The 20,002-nt window shown below is 37.8% G+C and overlaps 1 protein-coding gene across 3 annotated transcripts in view; it reads right to left on the bottom strand.

The window, feature by feature from the left end:
- Window positions 1-20,002, bottom strand: part of UST (uronyl 2-sulfotransferase) — a 167,022-nt gene that overhangs the window by 53,326 nt on the left and 93,694 nt on the right. For all 3 annotated transcript variants that reach the window (XM_068677053.1, XM_068677054.1, XM_068677055.1), the window contains exon 5: window positions 14,560-14,713. In XM_068677053.1, the coding sequence (XP_068533154.1) occupies window positions 14,560-14,713 (154 nt within the window). The remainder of the gene's footprint in view (window positions 1-14,559; window positions 14,714-20,002) is intronic.

Raw genomic sequence — 20,002 nt, 5'->3', positions numbered from 1 at the left:
ATACAGAAGAAATTATTGTAAAACACTGCAGATCATCACCTCTCTACTATACTACTCTACTTATGTTAAAAGCCTCACTGACCGGTCAAGTACACTACAACACTAAGACTCAGCGCGTACTGAGTTGAGAGCAAGTCCTGCTCAGAACTGAGCAATATTATGCATTACAGATTGTTTGGAATGAAAAATCATATCAGAAGAAAAATATCTCTTATCCCATAGGAGAGGTGGGATGCTTTCACACACAGGAAAGGGCCCTCTAGGGAGGGAATTAATCAGAAGAAAAGTTTCAAAATGAAGTGACAGCCAATGATGTTTTAGGAAAAATGCATAAAACTAACAGAAGAAAAGACTGCCAGAACCAGCTAGTATTAGAGGACACTATAACGAAGAACACAGCTAGCAAGAGGAAGAATCAACATATGTTAGCAGAGATAGCTGAGCCTCTCCAATTTCTGACAGTTCTGTGATTCAGTCCCTAAAGAAATGACAAAGACAGCCTTATTTATCTAAATTCCCAAGGAAAAAAAATAGAGGAGGGGCTGATAAAGGACAGGAAGCCAAGGGCAGGAAATAAAATGGCTAGTTTTCTTAGTGAAATGAGACACTGAGTAGGGTTGCACAGTATCTGAAACATCACTTGTGCATTACAGAGAAGGCTTAACAGTGAAATAATGCTTTTCAGGGGTTATTAGTGACACTGGATGAGAAATCTGGCCTCAGAGAGTTACAGGCGAACCCTATAATGCTAAATGATTAGGTGATGAAATGCTGGAAGAAATTCAGGGCTGGTAAACGCATACTCTGGATGAAAAAAGTGTAATTGGGTTTTTAAATCCAAAAATAAGAGAGATTCAAGGAAGAATGGTCTATCGAGAGTTATTAAAGACAGATATGAAAACAATGTCTGGCTGAGGAAATCTGCAAGCTGAAGAATATCAGGAGCTGGGAGGATGCTGGAGGAGAAGCAGCCCTTCAGCCCTTCCCCAGCCAGGCTGGATGGTGCTCCTGTCTCGCCCAGGACATTTCATCTCATCTTCAGCTCCCAACGAGGACTTAAGGCAGGAAGTTCACACATGTTTACTTACGACACTACGTTGTTTGCACAGATAACATGGGATTTAAAGTTTTCAAAATATTGCTCAGTTGCTATAATACAGGAAAGCCTATTTTAATAACATGACATTTCTGTAGATTCACATTTTTCTCATGTCTTCTTTCCCAGGTCAATTCCTTTAAACCCTGACCTCATACTCAGAAATCATGCTTACTGGATTTTAGCAAAAACCTCAAAACACCTATACTAACAGAAACACATTTAAGTTCTATGAACTCCATAACATCTTGACAATAACATTACACTGTTTCAGTAAATCTCCACAAATAAACAATAATATTGTTTTAACAATATGAAAGTTTTTTTTTATTGTCTTTTTTAAAGTCTGGTTAAAACAAGTATCAGAGTTCCTAACAGTAAACATGTAATCAGAGAAAAACGATCCATGAGCCAAAGGGAAATTAATTTCATTGGCAACAGGCATTAAATATGAATGCTGCCTTACTCATTCGATCAAGACAGAGAGAGAACAAACAAGAGACCATTCAATTTGCACATGCTGTAATGGAAGTTCATATGACAAAAATTAGGGAGAAAAGGGCTTACTTTATTCAATATAAATCTTCAAAGTAAGAGTATGTATATGAAGAAGGGAAAATATGCCACACACACACAAAAGCAAAACTGCTTTCCTGAAGCCTGTAGTATTTATTTATATTGCTAAGCTTTTCTCATCAGAAGATGCAGCAAAATTCTCAATGAAAGGAACCACTGAGTAGCTTAAAATTTTCATTTTAACATACAGCTCACCCATAGCTTAGTCTAGCTCTCTTGTGAATTCCAGCCATTCTCTTTCCAATTCTCTTTCAGTGATGTTCAGGAAAAGGGACCGTAGCCTAGAGCCTATGATGTGTACCTGAAATAATTGTCACTTAAAAAAGACACTTAAAAAGACTTTTTTTTCTTTAAAAAATAATAATAAAAAAAAAATAAAAAGCTCGCTGATGTCCTCTCATTAAAAATTAGATAGGGTATGATCATCATCATACAGTACAGGTTATATTTTCCTAGTATTTTTAAAGTTAGATGACAGTTTTTAAAAGCACAGTATTGACCTTTAGGAAAAATCAACAGACTTCCTTACAGCAACAAGGTGTAAATGTCTTTTATATCCTCTCAACCTACTTCAGTTGTGGTGACACTTTACCACAAGCCTTTTGAATGGTGAGACAAGAGCTAGAAGTGTGACTTGTGCCCTAATTCTGTTTTCTTATCAGATTTCTGCTGTGTCTGCTGACCTTGAATCTCTTCCTTCGCCTCTCAGGGCTTAGATACAAAAAAGCAGAGAAGAAAAAAAATCGCTTTTTCTGCACAAGGCTTCCCTGCTGCTGCACCTGGGGATGGTGTCTACTCTGCTGACCCCATCTAATTTTCATATTTATAATCTTCCCCATGCTGAACAACTCTAATGCTTTTTTTTTTTTTTTTTTTTTTTTCCTGGATGATTACTAGTACTTGGCATTATTTCTAGCAGTGCCATTCTGAATTGCAGAAACAAAATGGAACAAACATATTGATTTCATCTGTCAGTTTGACAAGACAATCACTGTATGGACAACTCCAAGTATTTTAAACTCCTAAAATAACAAGATTTAGACACATAAAATGTTCGTATTTGCCTCTTTTTTATTTTTGAGCCTTGAGTCTGCTGAAATTCTTTTCTACAGTGTTGAAAAACAGAAAAATGCTTTCCTACCTACGTGCAAATCCAGAATCTATCATCTTATTCCAAATGCTACTTCAAAAGGTACAAGTAACAAGATCAATTATAAAATCATGTAAGTTAATACCTCTACTAGGAGGAAGAGGGAAAAAATATATATATATATATTTTTTAATTTTAAAAATCAAAGACATCATCTCTTTGGATTACTTTCTGAAGAAATTTTGATTTTTCTTTTCTCCTCCAACCATTGATGCATAGTTTTGTTTTATTTTTCTCCCCTTTTTAAAGGGAACAGAAAATTAATTTCTAAAAAATCTCATTTAGCAACCCACATTCACCATGGAAAATTTCCTATTTGCCACCAGTTAGTGGATTTTTCCCCAAGAAAAAGGAAATTACTCTTGACAAGCTTAGTTATGAATAGTAGCTGGCTTTGCTTGGACCAGAGCTCATAGGAAAAAGTTGAGTTCAAGGCAACCTGACTAGACTGTGTTTCAACAATTCACTGAGCAATAGGCAGCTTTGCTGAAACAATGGCAGCCCCTTTACCAGAGTCCCTAATAATCATCTAAACACTCTTCTGTTGTTCTTTTTCTTTTCTTGTCTAGGTATAGCCGCTATAGTTGCAAGGGATATAGGATCTTTGAAAATACTAGTCAACGAGAAACAAGAAGAGAACGCTTAGAATAAAAAAATCAGAAAAAACAAACACTGCTTTTACTTGATAGGAAATTTTCCCTACCTTAAAACAGTTCATGGACAACATATTTCTTAACTGATATGTATGGTTTACAGCTGCTTTTGAATGAAGGATTTACCTTTTCATTGCAGAGAGGCCCCCACTGCCTCCCGTGTTAGTTCATAACCATCAAACTGTAACCAGCATCATCAGCCAACAGGTCTGCAAGTGGCTGTGCTTTTTGAGTAAGGTTATTTAATGTTAGTCATCCTAAAAAAAAAATAAAGCATCTGAAACAGTTGACGTCTGTCTCATGTTTCCTCTCATTTCTTTCTTTAAAAAAGTGAGGAATTATAAAGAAAGACAAGAAAATGAGTTCCTGGCATCAATCCCTTTCCTTAGTTGACTGACTTTAAGGAAACAATGGCCAAGTGCCCCAAACCCCACTCAACGTCAACAAATACAGGTTTGCAGCTTGTCACAGTCTGTTCCCTCTAGCTTTCTCCTGGCAACACCACCTTGCCATGCTATTAAAGGTTGCACTTTTTTTTTTTTTTTTTTTTTTTTTTTTACTTTTTAATTCAAGTTAAATCCATCACGAAAAGGCTGAAGGAAACAGGGCATGCACAGTTTTCTGAAGTACCCCCAGTGACTATCAGTGACCACTCAGCTGCCTGGGTTTATTTCCACTAGGCTTTCATTTCATTAAGATGCCAAGATACCTTAGAGCATGTGGTTTGAATCAGTCTTCATCTCAGGGCACAGAAACCATTATTCTTCCCAAAGCAACTGCACTGAACACTTGCCAAATGCTCTTTTGATTGCAATTGCTTATCGGGCTGGCAAAGAAGCCGATCTTCTGACTCATTGTCCCTGATCCTTTCATATCCCTCTGGGAAAATATGAGAAGGGAGGACACTAAATACCAGCCCAGGCCCTCCATGTTAAAAAGTTCATTTAAGTTCATTTAACTGAAGCTATTAGCATGCTGATAACCTCATAATAAAGCTTTGAGTCTTACCAAAAAAAAAAAAAAAAAAAAAGAAAAAGAGAAAAACACCCACTTTAATACCCTTTATGCCAAGATGGAAAATCTGAATATCTGGAATATCTGACACCTGAAGACACTCCTGTGAGAAGGCAAACCAGCCACTTGCCAGGTGGCACCAAGCACTGGAGAGAACATCCAAATGCAGTTGCCAACAAAAATCTGTGGTGTTTGGTATCTAGTTAGAAGCTGTTTTGTAGAAACACAAATGCATATTTCTACCTCTAAGGAGCTTATTGAAGCAAACAAAGCAAGACTAGACAGACAACATCTGTTTGTTGGGAAGACTACTCCCCAGTTCTGATCTGTTCATTCTGTGAGGAGACAAACAAACACGAAATTTGCATTTTGTGCTTCATTCTCACTGTGTCATTCAGAGGGTTCTTTCCTGTATTTGTGTGTTTAGTCAGCCAATGATTACAGTCAATTTTATTTGTAAATAAGACACCCTATTCTCTTAGCATTGTGAGCACGCTGCTTTTGGCATTAAAGAAAAGCCAAAAATCCATGGTCTAACATTGTCCAAATAGATGGCGTTGGCATAGGAGTTGCCACAACAGAAGAGCTACTAGTCACAGGCACCAGTACTTTTATTTAGCCTGGGCAGGAAACAACATACTAGCTTTAGCATCTGAAGGAAACCTCTGGAATTGCCTCCCTCTGGCCCAGAGTGCTCGTGCACCTCAGCTGTGTACCCAGTGACATTTGGCACCCTGTGTTTGTCCTGGCTCCAGCCATGTGAGCCTGGTGCTGACCAGTATGGGGCATGGTGTGCTCATGCAGGCACCTGGGTCCATGCTAGCTGCCACCAAGGGTAGGTACAAGACTTCAGAAGGGAAGAAATCTACAAGAAATAGGATAAGCTAAGTCTTGAGTATGCCTGGGCACTGAAGGTCCCATTTTTTTTTTTTTTTTTCTGCAACATGCTGCATCTCAGCTTGCACATGGTTTCAGCATAAACCACTTCAATCTTAGAAATACAGAATTTATCCAGTTATTCTGCATTCACTAGAAGAGTCCACACCACCACCAAAAAATACATGCCTGGAAAATGCTTTGCTGATGATACACAGTTTAAACTAATGATAAGAAGAGAAACAGATTAACTTAGAATACATTCAGGGCATCTGTGTAACTATGCACACTAACTAACAGTTTAACACTGCACAATACCTTAAATATCTCAGCTGTGAATGTGCCAGGAATCTAGAGCACAGTATAGTCTTGAATGCTTTTAGAAAACCACTGCTATATTTTACCATGCTATCAGTGTGCCATAGGCAGGTTATTCTGCTGACCCCAGGATACTGAACTCACACTGCGATTCCGCCTTCTGGAAGGTTTTAGCAAAGAAGTTTTAGAGATCAAGATTTCAGTTTATTTCACTTTACTGGCAGTGCTGACAGCCAGAAAACTTATGTATTAACCACAAAAAGGAAAGAGGAAGGAGAGTGACAGACAAGAAATAAAACAGGCTAATAATTTATTTTTTTTTTCTGTCAGGTTGTCAGTTCCTACATATTTTTTTCGTAGCTACAGAATGAAGAGTATACCTGACTGCTTGAAATTACATTATCACACCATAAGCTGAATGTGTTCAATATATTGACTGTAAGAGTAGGGGTGCCTGCCTCTCAGCCATCTATAAAGATGACTAAAAGGTCGTGCAGTTTCCCTCCCCACCACACTGTCAATAAAATATTTTTGATTTAATGTGGTTAGAGCATAAAACAACCAGGAAAAACAGATCTAGTAAGGAGCATAGTTAGGAGGGTATTTAGTACGCTTTTCTAGTGAAGGCCCCTATGTCTTCATTAGACAAGACTTCAAACCTTCTTTTTTAATTAATCATTAATACAATACCAAGTATTTAAAAAATCAGACTTCTATTGATGAATATATAAATATGATTATATGGTATTAAAAATATTATTTGTTGTTTAATGCAAAGTCTATGTTATTTAGCTCATGTATAATGTAACTTTAAAGACATTAATTTTAAAATTTATGCTAACAGAAGAGGAAGTTGGAGTTATTCTTTTCTTCTTGATAAAAAAACTGCTATTCTAAAAAAGTATCAAGCAATAATTGGTTTTACTTGATGACTGCTACAGCACAGAGCTCATGCATTTAACAGAACACGCACATCACACAACGAGGTTCTCTTAAGCTTTGTTTCCATTCAAATGCAATGGTTACTTACCAGCTAATTATTGCAAGTGCCCATTTATTGGGAACCATTTAAATGTAGTCTCCTTAACTGTCCTCCTGTTCTTTTCACATTAACAGCAATCAAAAATACGTGAAATACATGAGGAGAAACAAAAATGTGAACACTCAATCAGGAGTTACAAAAGTTATCAAAACACCTGAAGCTCATCCTTACTGAAAAAACTGTACATCAAAAACAATAGATTTCTAAATTTTGGAAAGCACGTACTTAAAAAAAAAAAACAAAAACAGTTTAAAACCACCATATTAATTATTTTCACATTGTCTGTTTTGGCACCTTTACTAGTAACAGTGCGCAATGCAAAGTTGTAAGTGCATTTCACACTTTAAATATATTTGTCTCATCTTTTTCAGATAAGTTTGAGAATAATCAATACAGTGTAACAATTAAGAGCTTCAGGCCTGTTTGGAAATTGTAAAAATTAATTCAATCAGAGCTCTAAGACAACAAAACTGTGGCATAAACCCAAAAACATGAAATTGGTTTAAAGTTAAGACACAACATGTTTAACTAGAAATGTCTGTAATGAAAACTAAGTGAAATCACCTAACAGTAGAACTCATCTGCAGGAATGCTTGATACAAAGTTTGATTTTCACGGACATGGATCAATCACTGATTTTAGAAACTCTGTATAGGCTATGAGGAACATCTACTCATGTTCCTCTATGCACAAGAGGAAGTGAATTGCACACTCCCAGCACTTTTTCCTGGGTAGGGAATGAGAGCTTAAGGTTATTAGAAAGACAGGCTGACAAAATAATGCTTAATAAAGCTAAGAGTTAAGTTAACTCTTAGCTAACACATGAAATACATATATGCAACCAAATAATAATAAAATGCCACCTGTATACTTAATTCTGCCTGCACCACTGCAGACACCTTGTTGGCCTTACACCAAGAGCTCCCCACCAATCTTCCCCTTCTCCCTGTCCCCAAACACGGTGCCTCCACTGCCTCCCAGGGTCCTCCCAGTGTCTTCCCATTACAAACCAGCTCCAGCATACAACGATGGCCATCCTGTCTCAGATCTGCAGACTGCCCCACCTGTGCCAGGACCCTGACCAGGGCCCCTCAGCACGGACCTTGCCAGGACTGGAAGAACAAGACCTTTCTTCTACACCCCAGGCTTGGGCTGTGTACCAATCAGAGATTTCCTGAAGAAGAGATCTTGCCCGGATATTCTTTCTTTGTGCAACTTTCCCATGCCTTCTGCAAATTTGTCTTGTTATATCCTCTCCCCTCTTTATTTCCTCCTCATTTGAAGCGTGCTAATCTACTTAGTCATTCCTTGCATGGAAATTATTCCATACTTTCATCGTTACTCCTACCCAGCTCTGGATATTTTCCAGTTCTTCCAAACCCGTTTTGGAAACGGGAGGTCACAAATGTTCGAGGAGGTTAAATGCAGCCACACTACAGATTTATACACAATGACGCTCTCTGTTTTGTTCCCTGTGGCTTTTGATTTTTTTTTTTTCTTTTTTTTTTCCAGAACTGACCTGATGCTATTGTAGAGCCATCCACTCCACACCCCAGGCCCTACTGACTGGTAACTGTCCACTGAGATCATGTTTTCCTCTGTGAAATGAGGCCTACACACCCCTACAACTGCCCTCCCGCCTGCGCTGAAGGCGAGGCTTGACTTTTATCCCTGGGCTACACAAGAATGCTCTTTTTTGTTCTTCTTTTAAATCTCCAAAACCTTCTGAAAATATAACTTGGACATAACCTCTTCCCTTATCCAGTTATTTTGCCCAAAAAGGCCAGTATCAACATATTCAACACTCTGTTAGGCATTTAGGATTTTCTACCCCACAAACACTAGCTTCCTACAGAGAAGCTGCAGAAAAGTAGTTCCCCATGCCACCATAATTCATTTAAAACCAACCAACCCACCCACCCAACCAAAAAAGAGACCATCAAGTCCTATCTTGTATTCTTTACACTCATAAAAGTACTACTAACTAACTTGGCAAAATCACCATAAAAATGAAGATTCATGTTTCTCAACTGGGATTCATACAGCTGGGTCCTTAAATATAAGAACATAAATTACTGTATATACTAACGCTTTAATACCATGTACAGTTTATTGCTGGTGCTAAGACTCTGTTATTTTAAGGCCTCAGATTTCTCGTGTAGATTCTTAACATTTGCAACAGGCAGAATTTTTCAGTCTCATATAACTGACCAGTAGAACATTGCACAAAAAATACCTCATGTTTTTAAATTCTGAAACAAATATTGTGGTTATCCTGTATCCTGACTCCATGAAAAGGAATGCAATACAGAATGATATAATTAAAATAAAAGAGCAATATTAATAAAATCCATATCTTTATGTATTTGCTATTAATATATCTATTATGAATTACATAAAAGATTTTAGTGCTGCAATGTTAAACCGTGACATGTTGCTTATTTACCCTATGTAATTGACTCAGATCAGTAAATGAAAACAGATTAGTAAGACGCATTTTCTCACTCTCATGTAATTGCATAATGTTGCAACATTAGGAATGCAAATCCACAGGGGAATGTTAAAAAATATTGCTTTGTAAATTAAAGTCACTGAAAAGTAAATGTCAGCCATGAAAACATTTCCTTTAATGTTACTTTATAAGTTGTTTAATCAGTCTCTCCTCCAACTGAGTCTGAATTATCCTTAACTTCAAGGCCCAATATATTATTAATAAATAATGGGGAAAATCTGAGGGCAGGATAGTTTGCTTGATGCTTTGGAACATAAACAGCAGGCGAAGAGTTACAAAAACACGAGAAAAAAATGCCGTGAAGAGTTAATACAGCAAAAGAGAACAGCTGGAGACTATTAAAAGCACTCATTAGAAGGAAGAAGCAGCAAACTGTTCTAATTGGGTCAGCTGACAGGTGGCTGTGCTTCGGCGGTGCCTTCCCAGCAGCCGCAGTGATTGATGCTACTGTGTGATCCTCTGGCCAGGGGTACAGCTGCAAGGCTGCCCTACAGCTCAGGACACGCTGCAAGGCCTCGAATGATCACTTCAAGTCATCTCAGCACCGATATATGGCACGGGGAGCAAAATGACTACTGTATGTTTGGGAAGGAAGGGAAAACAGAGGGTGTGTAAAATACTCAACTAAACATAAGTTACTGGGTTCATAAAAAAAAAAAAAAAAAGGAAGAACTCCCTAATATCTGGTACGCACTGCATGGACATAAGCAAATCATTTTAACCTCTGCATGCCTCAGTTTTTAAATCCAAATGATACTAAGGTCATCAGACCCTCCAAAAATTCTGTGGTTCAGTCAACATCTAGGCATTTGTGAGATCCTCGGCAGAAAAATCCCATATAGAAATGTGCCCACCCCCAAGCTGCAGGCAGGCAACTCTCCCACTCCTTTCTAAACAGAAACATGGAGGAGACTGGCAGCAGGGAGGGACAGCCACAGGGTTAGCACCATGACCTCTCCTACTGGCCATGTCTCTGGCAAACTGAAGGACTTCAAGAAACCTAGCTAAAGTGATGAAGGATAAAATTTGATGTCTTACTAATACGGAAAATTCAAGATACAGTCAACCATAGTTAAATATTTTTTGTTATTCAGATACACATGGGGATTAAACAGCAAGCTGCCACCAGAAAACCAATACAATTTGGTAAAACAGCATTTTCCTCTCTAGATAGAAATTTGGGGATATAAGTAACAAATTTCCTGAACTTATTTAGTGAATATTTTCATATTAATGAAAAACATTGTAGTTATAAAAGCAAATTCCTGTAATTAAGGAATACAAAAAATGTTCTATGGAGCTTAAGTGTTCAGCATTTTTTAGAATTTTGTTTATAAGTTATGAAATAACCAAAAAACCAACAGGCCGCTTAAAAATTTTAGTAAGAAAAGCCAATCTTTGTCAGAGGAGATGTCTATGTTATTACAATAAATCTGATTTGAAAGTTTCCTAACATCCTTTGAATTTTAATTTGTTCCTTTGGAGTGATCCTAATGCACTTTTTACAAGTTTAACTTAGAAAACAAAAAGACAGATGTTCCTTTACAAAATTGTCTTTAATGTAACCAAGGCTGAATATGATCAAATATTATTTTTTTAAATGAGAAATTCCTATTTATTTTCCTGAGATATTGAAATACTATGCTGAGCCTGGGAGAGATATGCTGCAAACTTAACCACTAATTATAATGAAAATCTGAAACATCCTATATGTGGATGACAAGTTCTTAATTTATTAAGCGCTCTCTCTCTTTCTTTACACAAAATCTCCCCTGGCAAATTAGCTGAAAGATATTTAGGTCTTGAGTTAGAAGCCATGCTACTAACAATCCTGGAATTAAAAGAGATCAGAAGCACACAGAGCCAGGTTGTCTGCAATTCAATCAACAGGGCACAGCTCACAATGCTTCACACCTTTATTCAGGCTTGGCAGTCCTACATCAAAGTTTTAGAAAGCATTAAAGGAAGATGAAAAAGCCATGCATATCTTTTGCTTTCGATGTTTCACACTGCAGTTGTAGTAAGTGCCAGATAATCATTAATAGGCCTTTTGGAAGGGACAATTTTAATACAAAGCTTTCAAACATTTATGGTAGTCACACCATCAGGAGTGCTTCTTACCTTCTGCACTTTCAGGCCTAAGCTATATCAACTGGTGCATAGTCTTCTCTTGCTGGGTACAAGCAGTAATTATAGCTGTACTGACAAGGGATTACTTGCTTTATTAAAGTGTATTTATTCTAGTTTAATCTGAAACACATCCACTACAATGAATTTGAATTCATTATCATGAATTTATCCCATCTTACAGGAACATAGGGCAACTCTCCCATGAACATGCTTGAGAGTTTACCTGAGGTCCTTGCTACGATTTCAGACCAGCACCCTCTCCGCAGTATTCCACACTAAAGCATTGTCACTGTTTATTTTGGGATAGCTTGGAAGTGATCTGTTTAGGTGACTGACAGTAACTCACTCCAGCTGAGAAAGTGCCAGGTCAGGGCAAGGAGCCGGCTAATCTGGATGGGAAGTCTCACATTGCAGCAGCTGCCTCCACCGTATCTGGCTTGTGAATAAAGGACTTGTTTTCTATCTTGGCTTTGAATTAAATTTTGGTAAACACAGACATTTGCCGAAACATTTAAAACAATTTATCTGACTCCTAAATGAATAGTTGTTTTCTCTGGAGTGGAGTCAAAGCCTGAAGCTCTATTCAGAGAAGATTTCAAATGATCAGTGAACAGTGGAAATTTCTTTTTTTTTTTTCCTCATCTTTGCAATGTCAGCAGTTAGGATTTTCAGAGTTAAAAAAAGAGCACCCAAGGAACAAAAAGACTAAGTTGGTTTTATTTTTTTTTCCTTTTTTTTTTTTTTTTCTTCAGCCTTCTCTCCCCCATTTTTTTCCTTGTCAGATCTAAGGGGAGGGAATGCCTCCATTAAGGATATCACTACCTGTTGGCACAGCAGGAGTTCACTGGGTACAGAACTTTACAAAACCTGATTTTAAAATGTTTTCCTTCCCTTATTTATTTATTTAAAACCCCACTTTTTAGAGGTGCTGAGCTCCCACACTTTCACATTGAAGTTTCTGAGACAAAATGCATGCTCTTAGCTTCTCAAGAGAGAAGGGCCATGTTCAGTCATTGACCAAAACACCTGCCAAGAGATGTGAAGCCAGGAACATCAGTGCTAGGAGAAAAATGCAATTAGCCATGAATATTCCAGTTTCAAAGGTTGAGCACCTTTCCTCATGTAAACCTGGCTCTGGTAAAACGCAGGAGTTACTTGGTCTTAGACATTTACAGGTTCTCCAGTCCATTTTGTAACTAACTGCTGCCAGCACAAGGCTTTTCAGGATCTTCAGAAAGAGCACAACCTTTTGTAACAATCAGCAGTTCTGTATTTTCCTACCTTTTGATCTGAGGCACAATGAAAGAAGAAAAGTAAAAGCTTTTTGTATCCACCCTGTGCTTTCCAGGTATCTGCTCACAGTCAGGCACATCTCATCTCAAATGATTTAGGTTTAATTTTGTGATCAATACAGAAAATATTTAATATGTTAGTGTTATCATTAAGAACGTGAAATTGGGATCTCTTGACTTCAAGTTTATCATTCAGATAGTCCCCCACAGAAAAGCAACACTTTATGTTGAATTTTCAATAAAATAAAAAGGCAAACATTGGGGAAGAACTGTGAGAGGTATGAGGACAGCAATCAGGCCAGCCATCGCTTGTGTGCTGAAGTGCTGCACTGGCTCACACGCACAGAGGTAAAACCAACTGCTTAGTTTCTTCACAGCTACATCAGGCAATTGATTTAGCAGGCTTCTGAAGCTACTATGCCACAAAATCCATTACCCTGAGTTTTAAAACACATGCCAGCAGATTCTTTTGCACCACCGAGGAAAAGATTAAAATGCAGTCACATAATACATTACTTGGTTGAATAGCAGAAGTCTTAAAAATGCTTAACATTCAGAATGAGTAGCTTTCATTAAAATTAATTTCACTGGCAGGTGGTCTATATGTTACTCTGACAGGAACAACCACCCTCTTTGAGTAGCGTGACTGACAATCAAACTTTGCCAAGGAGAGGTGGAGGACAGATTCCAAAAAACATTTCCAGGCTTCTAACAATGAACTGGAGATCAAAGCAAAAAAGAAAAATATTTTTGATGAAGGTTGTGAAGGTTATGATCAGAGTCTCATAATGACAAACAGCCTTTTCAACAAAATGACTGATGTCCTCAACAGATGGCCACTTAATATTTCCTTCTGATTGTAGCTTTTTTAATGATTTGTGTATGTGTACATGTGTACATGCATATAAATAATTAAATATAACTTCCTAAAGAATACCCCAACACAAATGAAAATAAGAGGTGATTTTTTCTTTTTCCTCTTAGCTTTTAAACCCACACAAACACAACGGGAATTAGATCTGTATGTTTCAGTACATCTGAGTAACATCTCATAGGATAACATCATGCTGTCCTGTCACAGTTGTGTCACTGAACCCTCTCTGCACGATCATGTGTGGCTGAAGGCTGAGTCCAACCAAACTAGATCTCCATTACAGAGAAGTTAATATTTAATTCCACCTTTTTGCCTTCTTCTGTAGGTGGTGATGAGCATGCAAAGAGATCAGTTACCAGGCATCAAACAAGTGAACCAGCACCCTTACTTCCATGTTCCTCCCTCAGCATTTGTACACCTCCTGACATGGGATCCTCATCTGTGACAAAGGTTTACGGGCATTATGATAGTTCAGCAGTTGTGCAAAATAAAAACTGTTGTTATGAACAGCAGCATATCAAGCATTATTACCACCTTCTTAATCAAAAAAAGAATACAAAGCCAAACCTAGAATTGGTGTGAAGAAACATTGCACAACTCACCAGGAAAAGTATCAGAGACTTGGGCACACTGAATTTATAATTTTCCCAATTTTCCTCTAGTGAGGCTGCATATTTACTGCTGCAGCTTCAACCTAAAATTTTGTCTGAATATTCCTAGTAACTATTGGCAGAATGATTACATCTTACTACTGTATAGTCCAGATCCAACTCACTGGGAGGACTGAAATTCAATGGCATTTGGGACTTGCTGCCAGCTTATACAAGATCAAACAGGACAACTGAACTCACCAGCAACAGTCTTCACGTAAAGGTGGGCAAACTAAGGACCAAGAAAGATGAAGACAGTTGAAAACCACAACACTGAAGGTTCCTTGGTCTCCTGCTTTTCAAGCATCCAGTTTGAACATCAGCATTATGTATCTACGCAGGGAAATCAATAATTGGAGCTTTTGTTTAAACATACCAGATATCTTTCCTCCTGCCTCATACTTGGGGTACGGATCATGTGATTCTGTTCTCCTCTCCAGTCTCCAAAACGTCGAAAAAAATAATTGGATAAAAATCGATTGACAGGATCTCTAATAATATTGATGTACACTGGCTGGTCTCCTCCAAACCTGGTGGGAAAAAAAATGGGTGAATCTTACCAGAAGGTTTCAGATAGGCAAATGTATCTCTTTCCCCTGAATGTTTTCAAACTATTCTCTACAGAGTTCACAGCATTTACAAGGCTAGAAGTAAAGCTGAGATGCTTATGACTAGTTACAAAACTGTAAATGCATACGAGATTTATGTAGGTGTAATGGCAAGTATCACATTAAGCTGTATGTGGACTACAAACATTTTAGTTTAAGACCATTTTTTTCCACTGTGTCAATGGTTACGCTTCTCAGCTTTCTCCTCACAATTTTCAGATGAAGAACCTTTTGCAGATGAATCCAAGGATGAACATTTCTTTTTTCTAAACACTTGCTTCCCGTCTTGAAAGTCATGTCAGAGCAGGCAGTGCCTGACACTAACTGCCATAGGGCAGCTTTGCATCACCTTCACCTGTACAAGAGTGGGAATGTGCTAAGGATTTTGCAACATTCAAGCATATATCAAAAGGCTTCTTTTGGATGAACTGACAGATATGTATGGTATTTCCATCTATTTATTTGCTGTAACTTGCGCAGATATTCCTCCCCTCACCCCCAAACCTGCCCCATCTGCTGGATTTGAGGTTATTTAGTGGCTATCTAGCGTCTTACACTCGTACTGCATTTCATGGAAAAAAAAAAAAAGTCAATATGAAAAATCCTGCTTCAAAAAACAAATTAAGTATTAATTTCAAGTACACACAAGTATGAAGAAAAAGAAGGTGTAAAACCATCTGTGACCAGGGTCTGTTAAAAAAGCATAAGACAGCATAGGTATCTGCATCTTAGAGGACCTGTCTCCTGATAGTTAAGACAAACATGTTCAGTTTCATGTACGGGATACGAAAGGAGAAAGGGAGGAAAAGAGAGCTTGAGAAGATACGGCACATGATTTTACTGTATTTTCAGAGTGTTATAATATTGACTGCTTATTTTACATCAACACATATCAATAGCAGGACAGGGAAAATTGCCAACCCAGTGGAAAGAGAGAGGAAAGCTGCTTACATTCTTCCTTGGTCAAAACAGAAGGATGAACATTTATGCCCTGGAACTGACTTACAGACTGCAAACGATGTGAGACAGAGCAAAGTAAAACTTATTTGGATGGTGCTGTTCCTAGGATAAATCCAACTTGAAATTTTCCTGATCTAAAAGCATGCATTATGTTTCTCCACTCTGTTTCCCCACTTTAAGAGAACAATCTTTAGCTAAGCACTAGCTCATGTTTTATTTTTGGGAGCTGAAGGATATAGCCATATTTAAGTATTTAAATGCTGTTTATATGACTGTCTAAGCCACAGGTTGTATTTCTTTCTTATAAAATGTGAAATATTAGATTAGAAGACAGAAAACAGAAGACACCACTTAGATTAAAAAAAAAAAACAAACAACACAACTCTCAGGTTTTCTTCATTTTTGAGTCAGATAAATAATTGAAGGTATATAATAAAAGATCAGGGCTCCTCATAAATATTAAAGATACAGCAAAATTGTTTAAAAATATGACATATAGTAAGAGACAAGAAAAATCCCACACTCTCAAATTTATTTTTATTCTGCGTGATTCCCCAGACCCGTAAACACAGCCTGCAAAGGTTTGTGTATATTTATAACTTATTATTTATGCATATCTACTTATGTATACCAGTAATTAGATAATAATTTATTTATTTATACATATCAGGAATCTGATTGACCTTAATGTTGCAGGATCACCCCCGTAATTTGTAGATGCACAGACAGCAGAAAGCTTTGAAACAATCCAATTAAGAAGGCAGATGCTCCTTGCTTCCTGATTAGCACATAGCCCAATTTGGACATATGTCTGTAATGGAAACATCCTGAATTCTTCTCTGAGATTGTTTTTGCTGCTGTCTTTGCCTTTATACAGAAATAAAGCTTACATAAAACCCAGACATTCCTGCAATTATCATAGAAAATTAAAGGCATAAACCTTTGACAATATCTTTAAACAGAAAAAGGTTGGTGAATGCCATGGCTGGTAGCCACAAAAACTACTTGTTCAAGTGAAATTGCAGGCAAGATTAGGTTGCACCTAAATTACCAAACATATTATTTTCCTGCTGCTTGATGCAGATTAACAGTAATCTAAAGACAGTAAGAACAGATGAGAGCAGCAGCAAGTTGTCTTAAGACATAGAGAAAGATGGCAAGAGTCAGAGAAGCGAAAGAGCAGCGGTATCCAGCCTGGGGTTTGTAGAAGATGCTAAGCCTAAACTAAACGCTCCTCAGCAGAGGAAAACAAGCAAAACCAGACAGTTATTATTTGTCTAGATACAATATTCAACAAATAATCATTGTCTTTTCTGAAGTAAAAGGAGTGGTCGGATTGCATAACCAACCACCCAAAGCATTAAAGCCTCTTCTTTTTCTGGTAAGGTCATGTCCCTGAACATGTGAACTGTAAACTCAGTACCAACAGCTCTGAGAGAAGAGGCTCATCTGTCCCTAGAGGACAGCTGGGATGGGAAGTCAGTCTCTCACAAGGTACTGCAGAGGAACTTCTCATTTTGGAAATGGAGATTGTGGCCTCCCAAAACACTGCACAGCTCAAATTTCTGACTTCCTGCACACTTTAACCGGCCTGGTATACACCCAGCTGCAGTTGCTCCATCAGGCAGCAAGCAGGGAATTTTTAGAAAACTTAAATCTGTTCTGGCACTTATTCAAATCTGCATTTTTTAAGCATGGTTTATAATACTCCAAATTCCAACCATTTGTTTTTACGGACTGTACTGGGACTCTGAGGGAAGCTAAGCAGCACTTTCAGGGCATAAAAAATCCTGATGGTTAAAAATCAATAACCTTAGGCTATTCAGATAAAAAAAGGAAAATCAATGCTCCATTTGTTCATGTATATTCTGCCCATTTTTAGATATCTATCAGTCATCATATTAAATATTACTTCACTCTCCCAAATGCAACTTTTCAAATTAATAACACCCACTTGAAAATGCTCCTGCAAACAGTAACAACATACAGTGCTCTCATTATACATGTACATCATATCATCTTATGTATACCCAAATATCTGTTGTGAAGGATTCAGAAAAAAAAAAAAAAAAAGCAATTTTGCTCTTCCAGGCCTGAGCAGAAGGCTTATCTTCTATGAGAGGAATCACATTTGGATCCTGCCTGGTAAATATACTGGATCCTTCTCACGCCCCGCAGCTCATCGCCATAATTGGGTTGAGTGGGACAGGACACAGCCTTTCCAATGGAGAGCTGAAAATGTACACACTGATCCTCTGCAATGCTCCTTCTGCACTTAGCTTCTGATTTATTTAGCATATACAATTACATCGAATTAATTTTAATTACTCTGTTGTGACAGATGTATTTTCAGATTCCTCATCAAAATAACTAGCATATTTGCAGGCTTCAATCAATGATACTTAGATTCATTTGTAGCATTTCCCCATCCCTCTTTTTTTCTTTTAAGAAAAAAAAGGAAAAAAAAAGGCTGAGAAATATGCCAGATGTTGCAACTCTGTCATAGAAAAATGTCTCTGATGAATTCTGATTTTATTATTTACATGAGTAAAACCTTTGCCCAAAACAGTTAACAAAGCCCATTTAAGTCAGGAAGAAAAAAGCAGTAAAAGATTTCAAAAAATTCAATCAAAGCAATTTGTTTTGCTGTAAAATGGAGTGTATTTCAGCTCCTGTCATTCTTCATTTAAGCTCTTTTTTAAGGAAGGTTAAATATGAATGCAGTCCTGTCACTTCACTTCAGGAGGCTGCTGCAGCTCTGCTCAGCACAAAACTCTTTGCACAAGCAGAAGCAGACTTCTTCATACCTATAGGCAGAGCACATTCCTAGAGGAAATCAAGATTCCCAACCTTTTCTCTACAAGAACATCGGCTGCCTGTTACTCTTTTAATGTGAAGAATGTCCTCTTAAACAAATGAGTTGGTTGCTGTAAGTGAAATATAATGGAAACAAACAAGATCTGACAGTCAGATTAACATGGATAGGTATATTGCATCCTTCTCAGAAAGCCCAATTTCCTTTTGCAGCTTCATACAACCATGCTGAGAGCACAATTGCCCAGGAAGCTTTACAGATTAATTGTGTGACAGCTCCAGTACCTGGTCTGCAGCACAGATTCAAGGAGAGATCAGGTAAAATCCCCAGTGTACAACTTTCAGCTTTTCAGGACTTAAACAGATGCAGTCATATCAAATCCTGTCTTCTGGAAAAGGTATCTTACTCACAGAATTAGAAATGAAAAGTCACTGTAATCTCTCTTATTAACAAATACTTCTGGTGAAGCAAACCCATTCTGAACAGGAGGCATCAGGCAACTCTGGGTTACTCCACCGACCCTCCTCAAGGATGAGCTGCCACCTTTTTTTGCAACAAATCCCAGAGGAGTGGGCTGAGGTATTGTCTGCTTGGTGCTGCATTGTACTGCCAGACTCCCAACTCAAGGAGTTTATCTTCCTGCTTTTGTGCCTTTACCCTGTTCTGCGGCCATGCTTTCAAGCTTTTCTTTGAAATTAGGAGGAAAAAAATAAGTGTGCTGAGATAATTCTTTTAATTTTAAGACTGCATTATTGGCTGGGCTGGCCTTGAATGGGAGGTGTGATCCAAAGTGCTCAGTGGTTCAAGGTTAACAGTAAAATGGTGCAAGCTGGCAACACTGCTCTCATAAACTACCCCTTCTGGAGCTGTGACATCAACAGCAGAAATTTCAGCTTCCGAGTGACACGTCTGGGTAATGTCATCATAAAAAAAAAACAAAAAAAAACACAAAGGAATTGCTTAGTAAACTGCCTCAGACCAGTGAACAACTGGCAGATTACACTGTAAGGCTTTCTATTTCACTATGCTGTAGATCTTCCAAAATATTTTATGCTGTATTTCTGCCAGCCTTTTATGTTCATGCATGGCAAACATACTGAAAATTATCTGTATCTATGCCTTTCCGTACACTAAGGATATCGAAGTAGTTTGAAATATAAATTGATAATGAACAGCACCAACACTGACACAACTCCTGCCTATGTCTATGTAGCATCCCCAGCTCAAGTAAAGGGAATACTTGAGAAGGAAATACTATTTGTGGTTTTATTTATGAACAGCTGGAAGCAAGAGTGAAAACACTAATTATCCACACAACACTAATAGCAGTTAAAGTCAAACTCTGCATGATTTAAACTCACTTAATTCCAGATACTTTGCTTTCAAGGCTTTCAAAAGGTCAAGCTCAGGAACTCTCTAGACCTCTAATTAACATT

Source organism: Anas acuta, chromosome 3 (assembly GCF_963932015.1).
Source record: "Anas acuta chromosome 3, bAnaAcu1.1, whole genome shotgun sequence".
In the NCBI taxonomy this organism is placed as follows: domain Eukaryota; kingdom Metazoa; phylum Chordata; class Aves; order Anseriformes; family Anatidae; genus Anas; species Anas acuta.
Note: the sequence above shows the minus strand (reverse complement) of the source record. Positions and strands in the feature narration are given on the sequence as shown.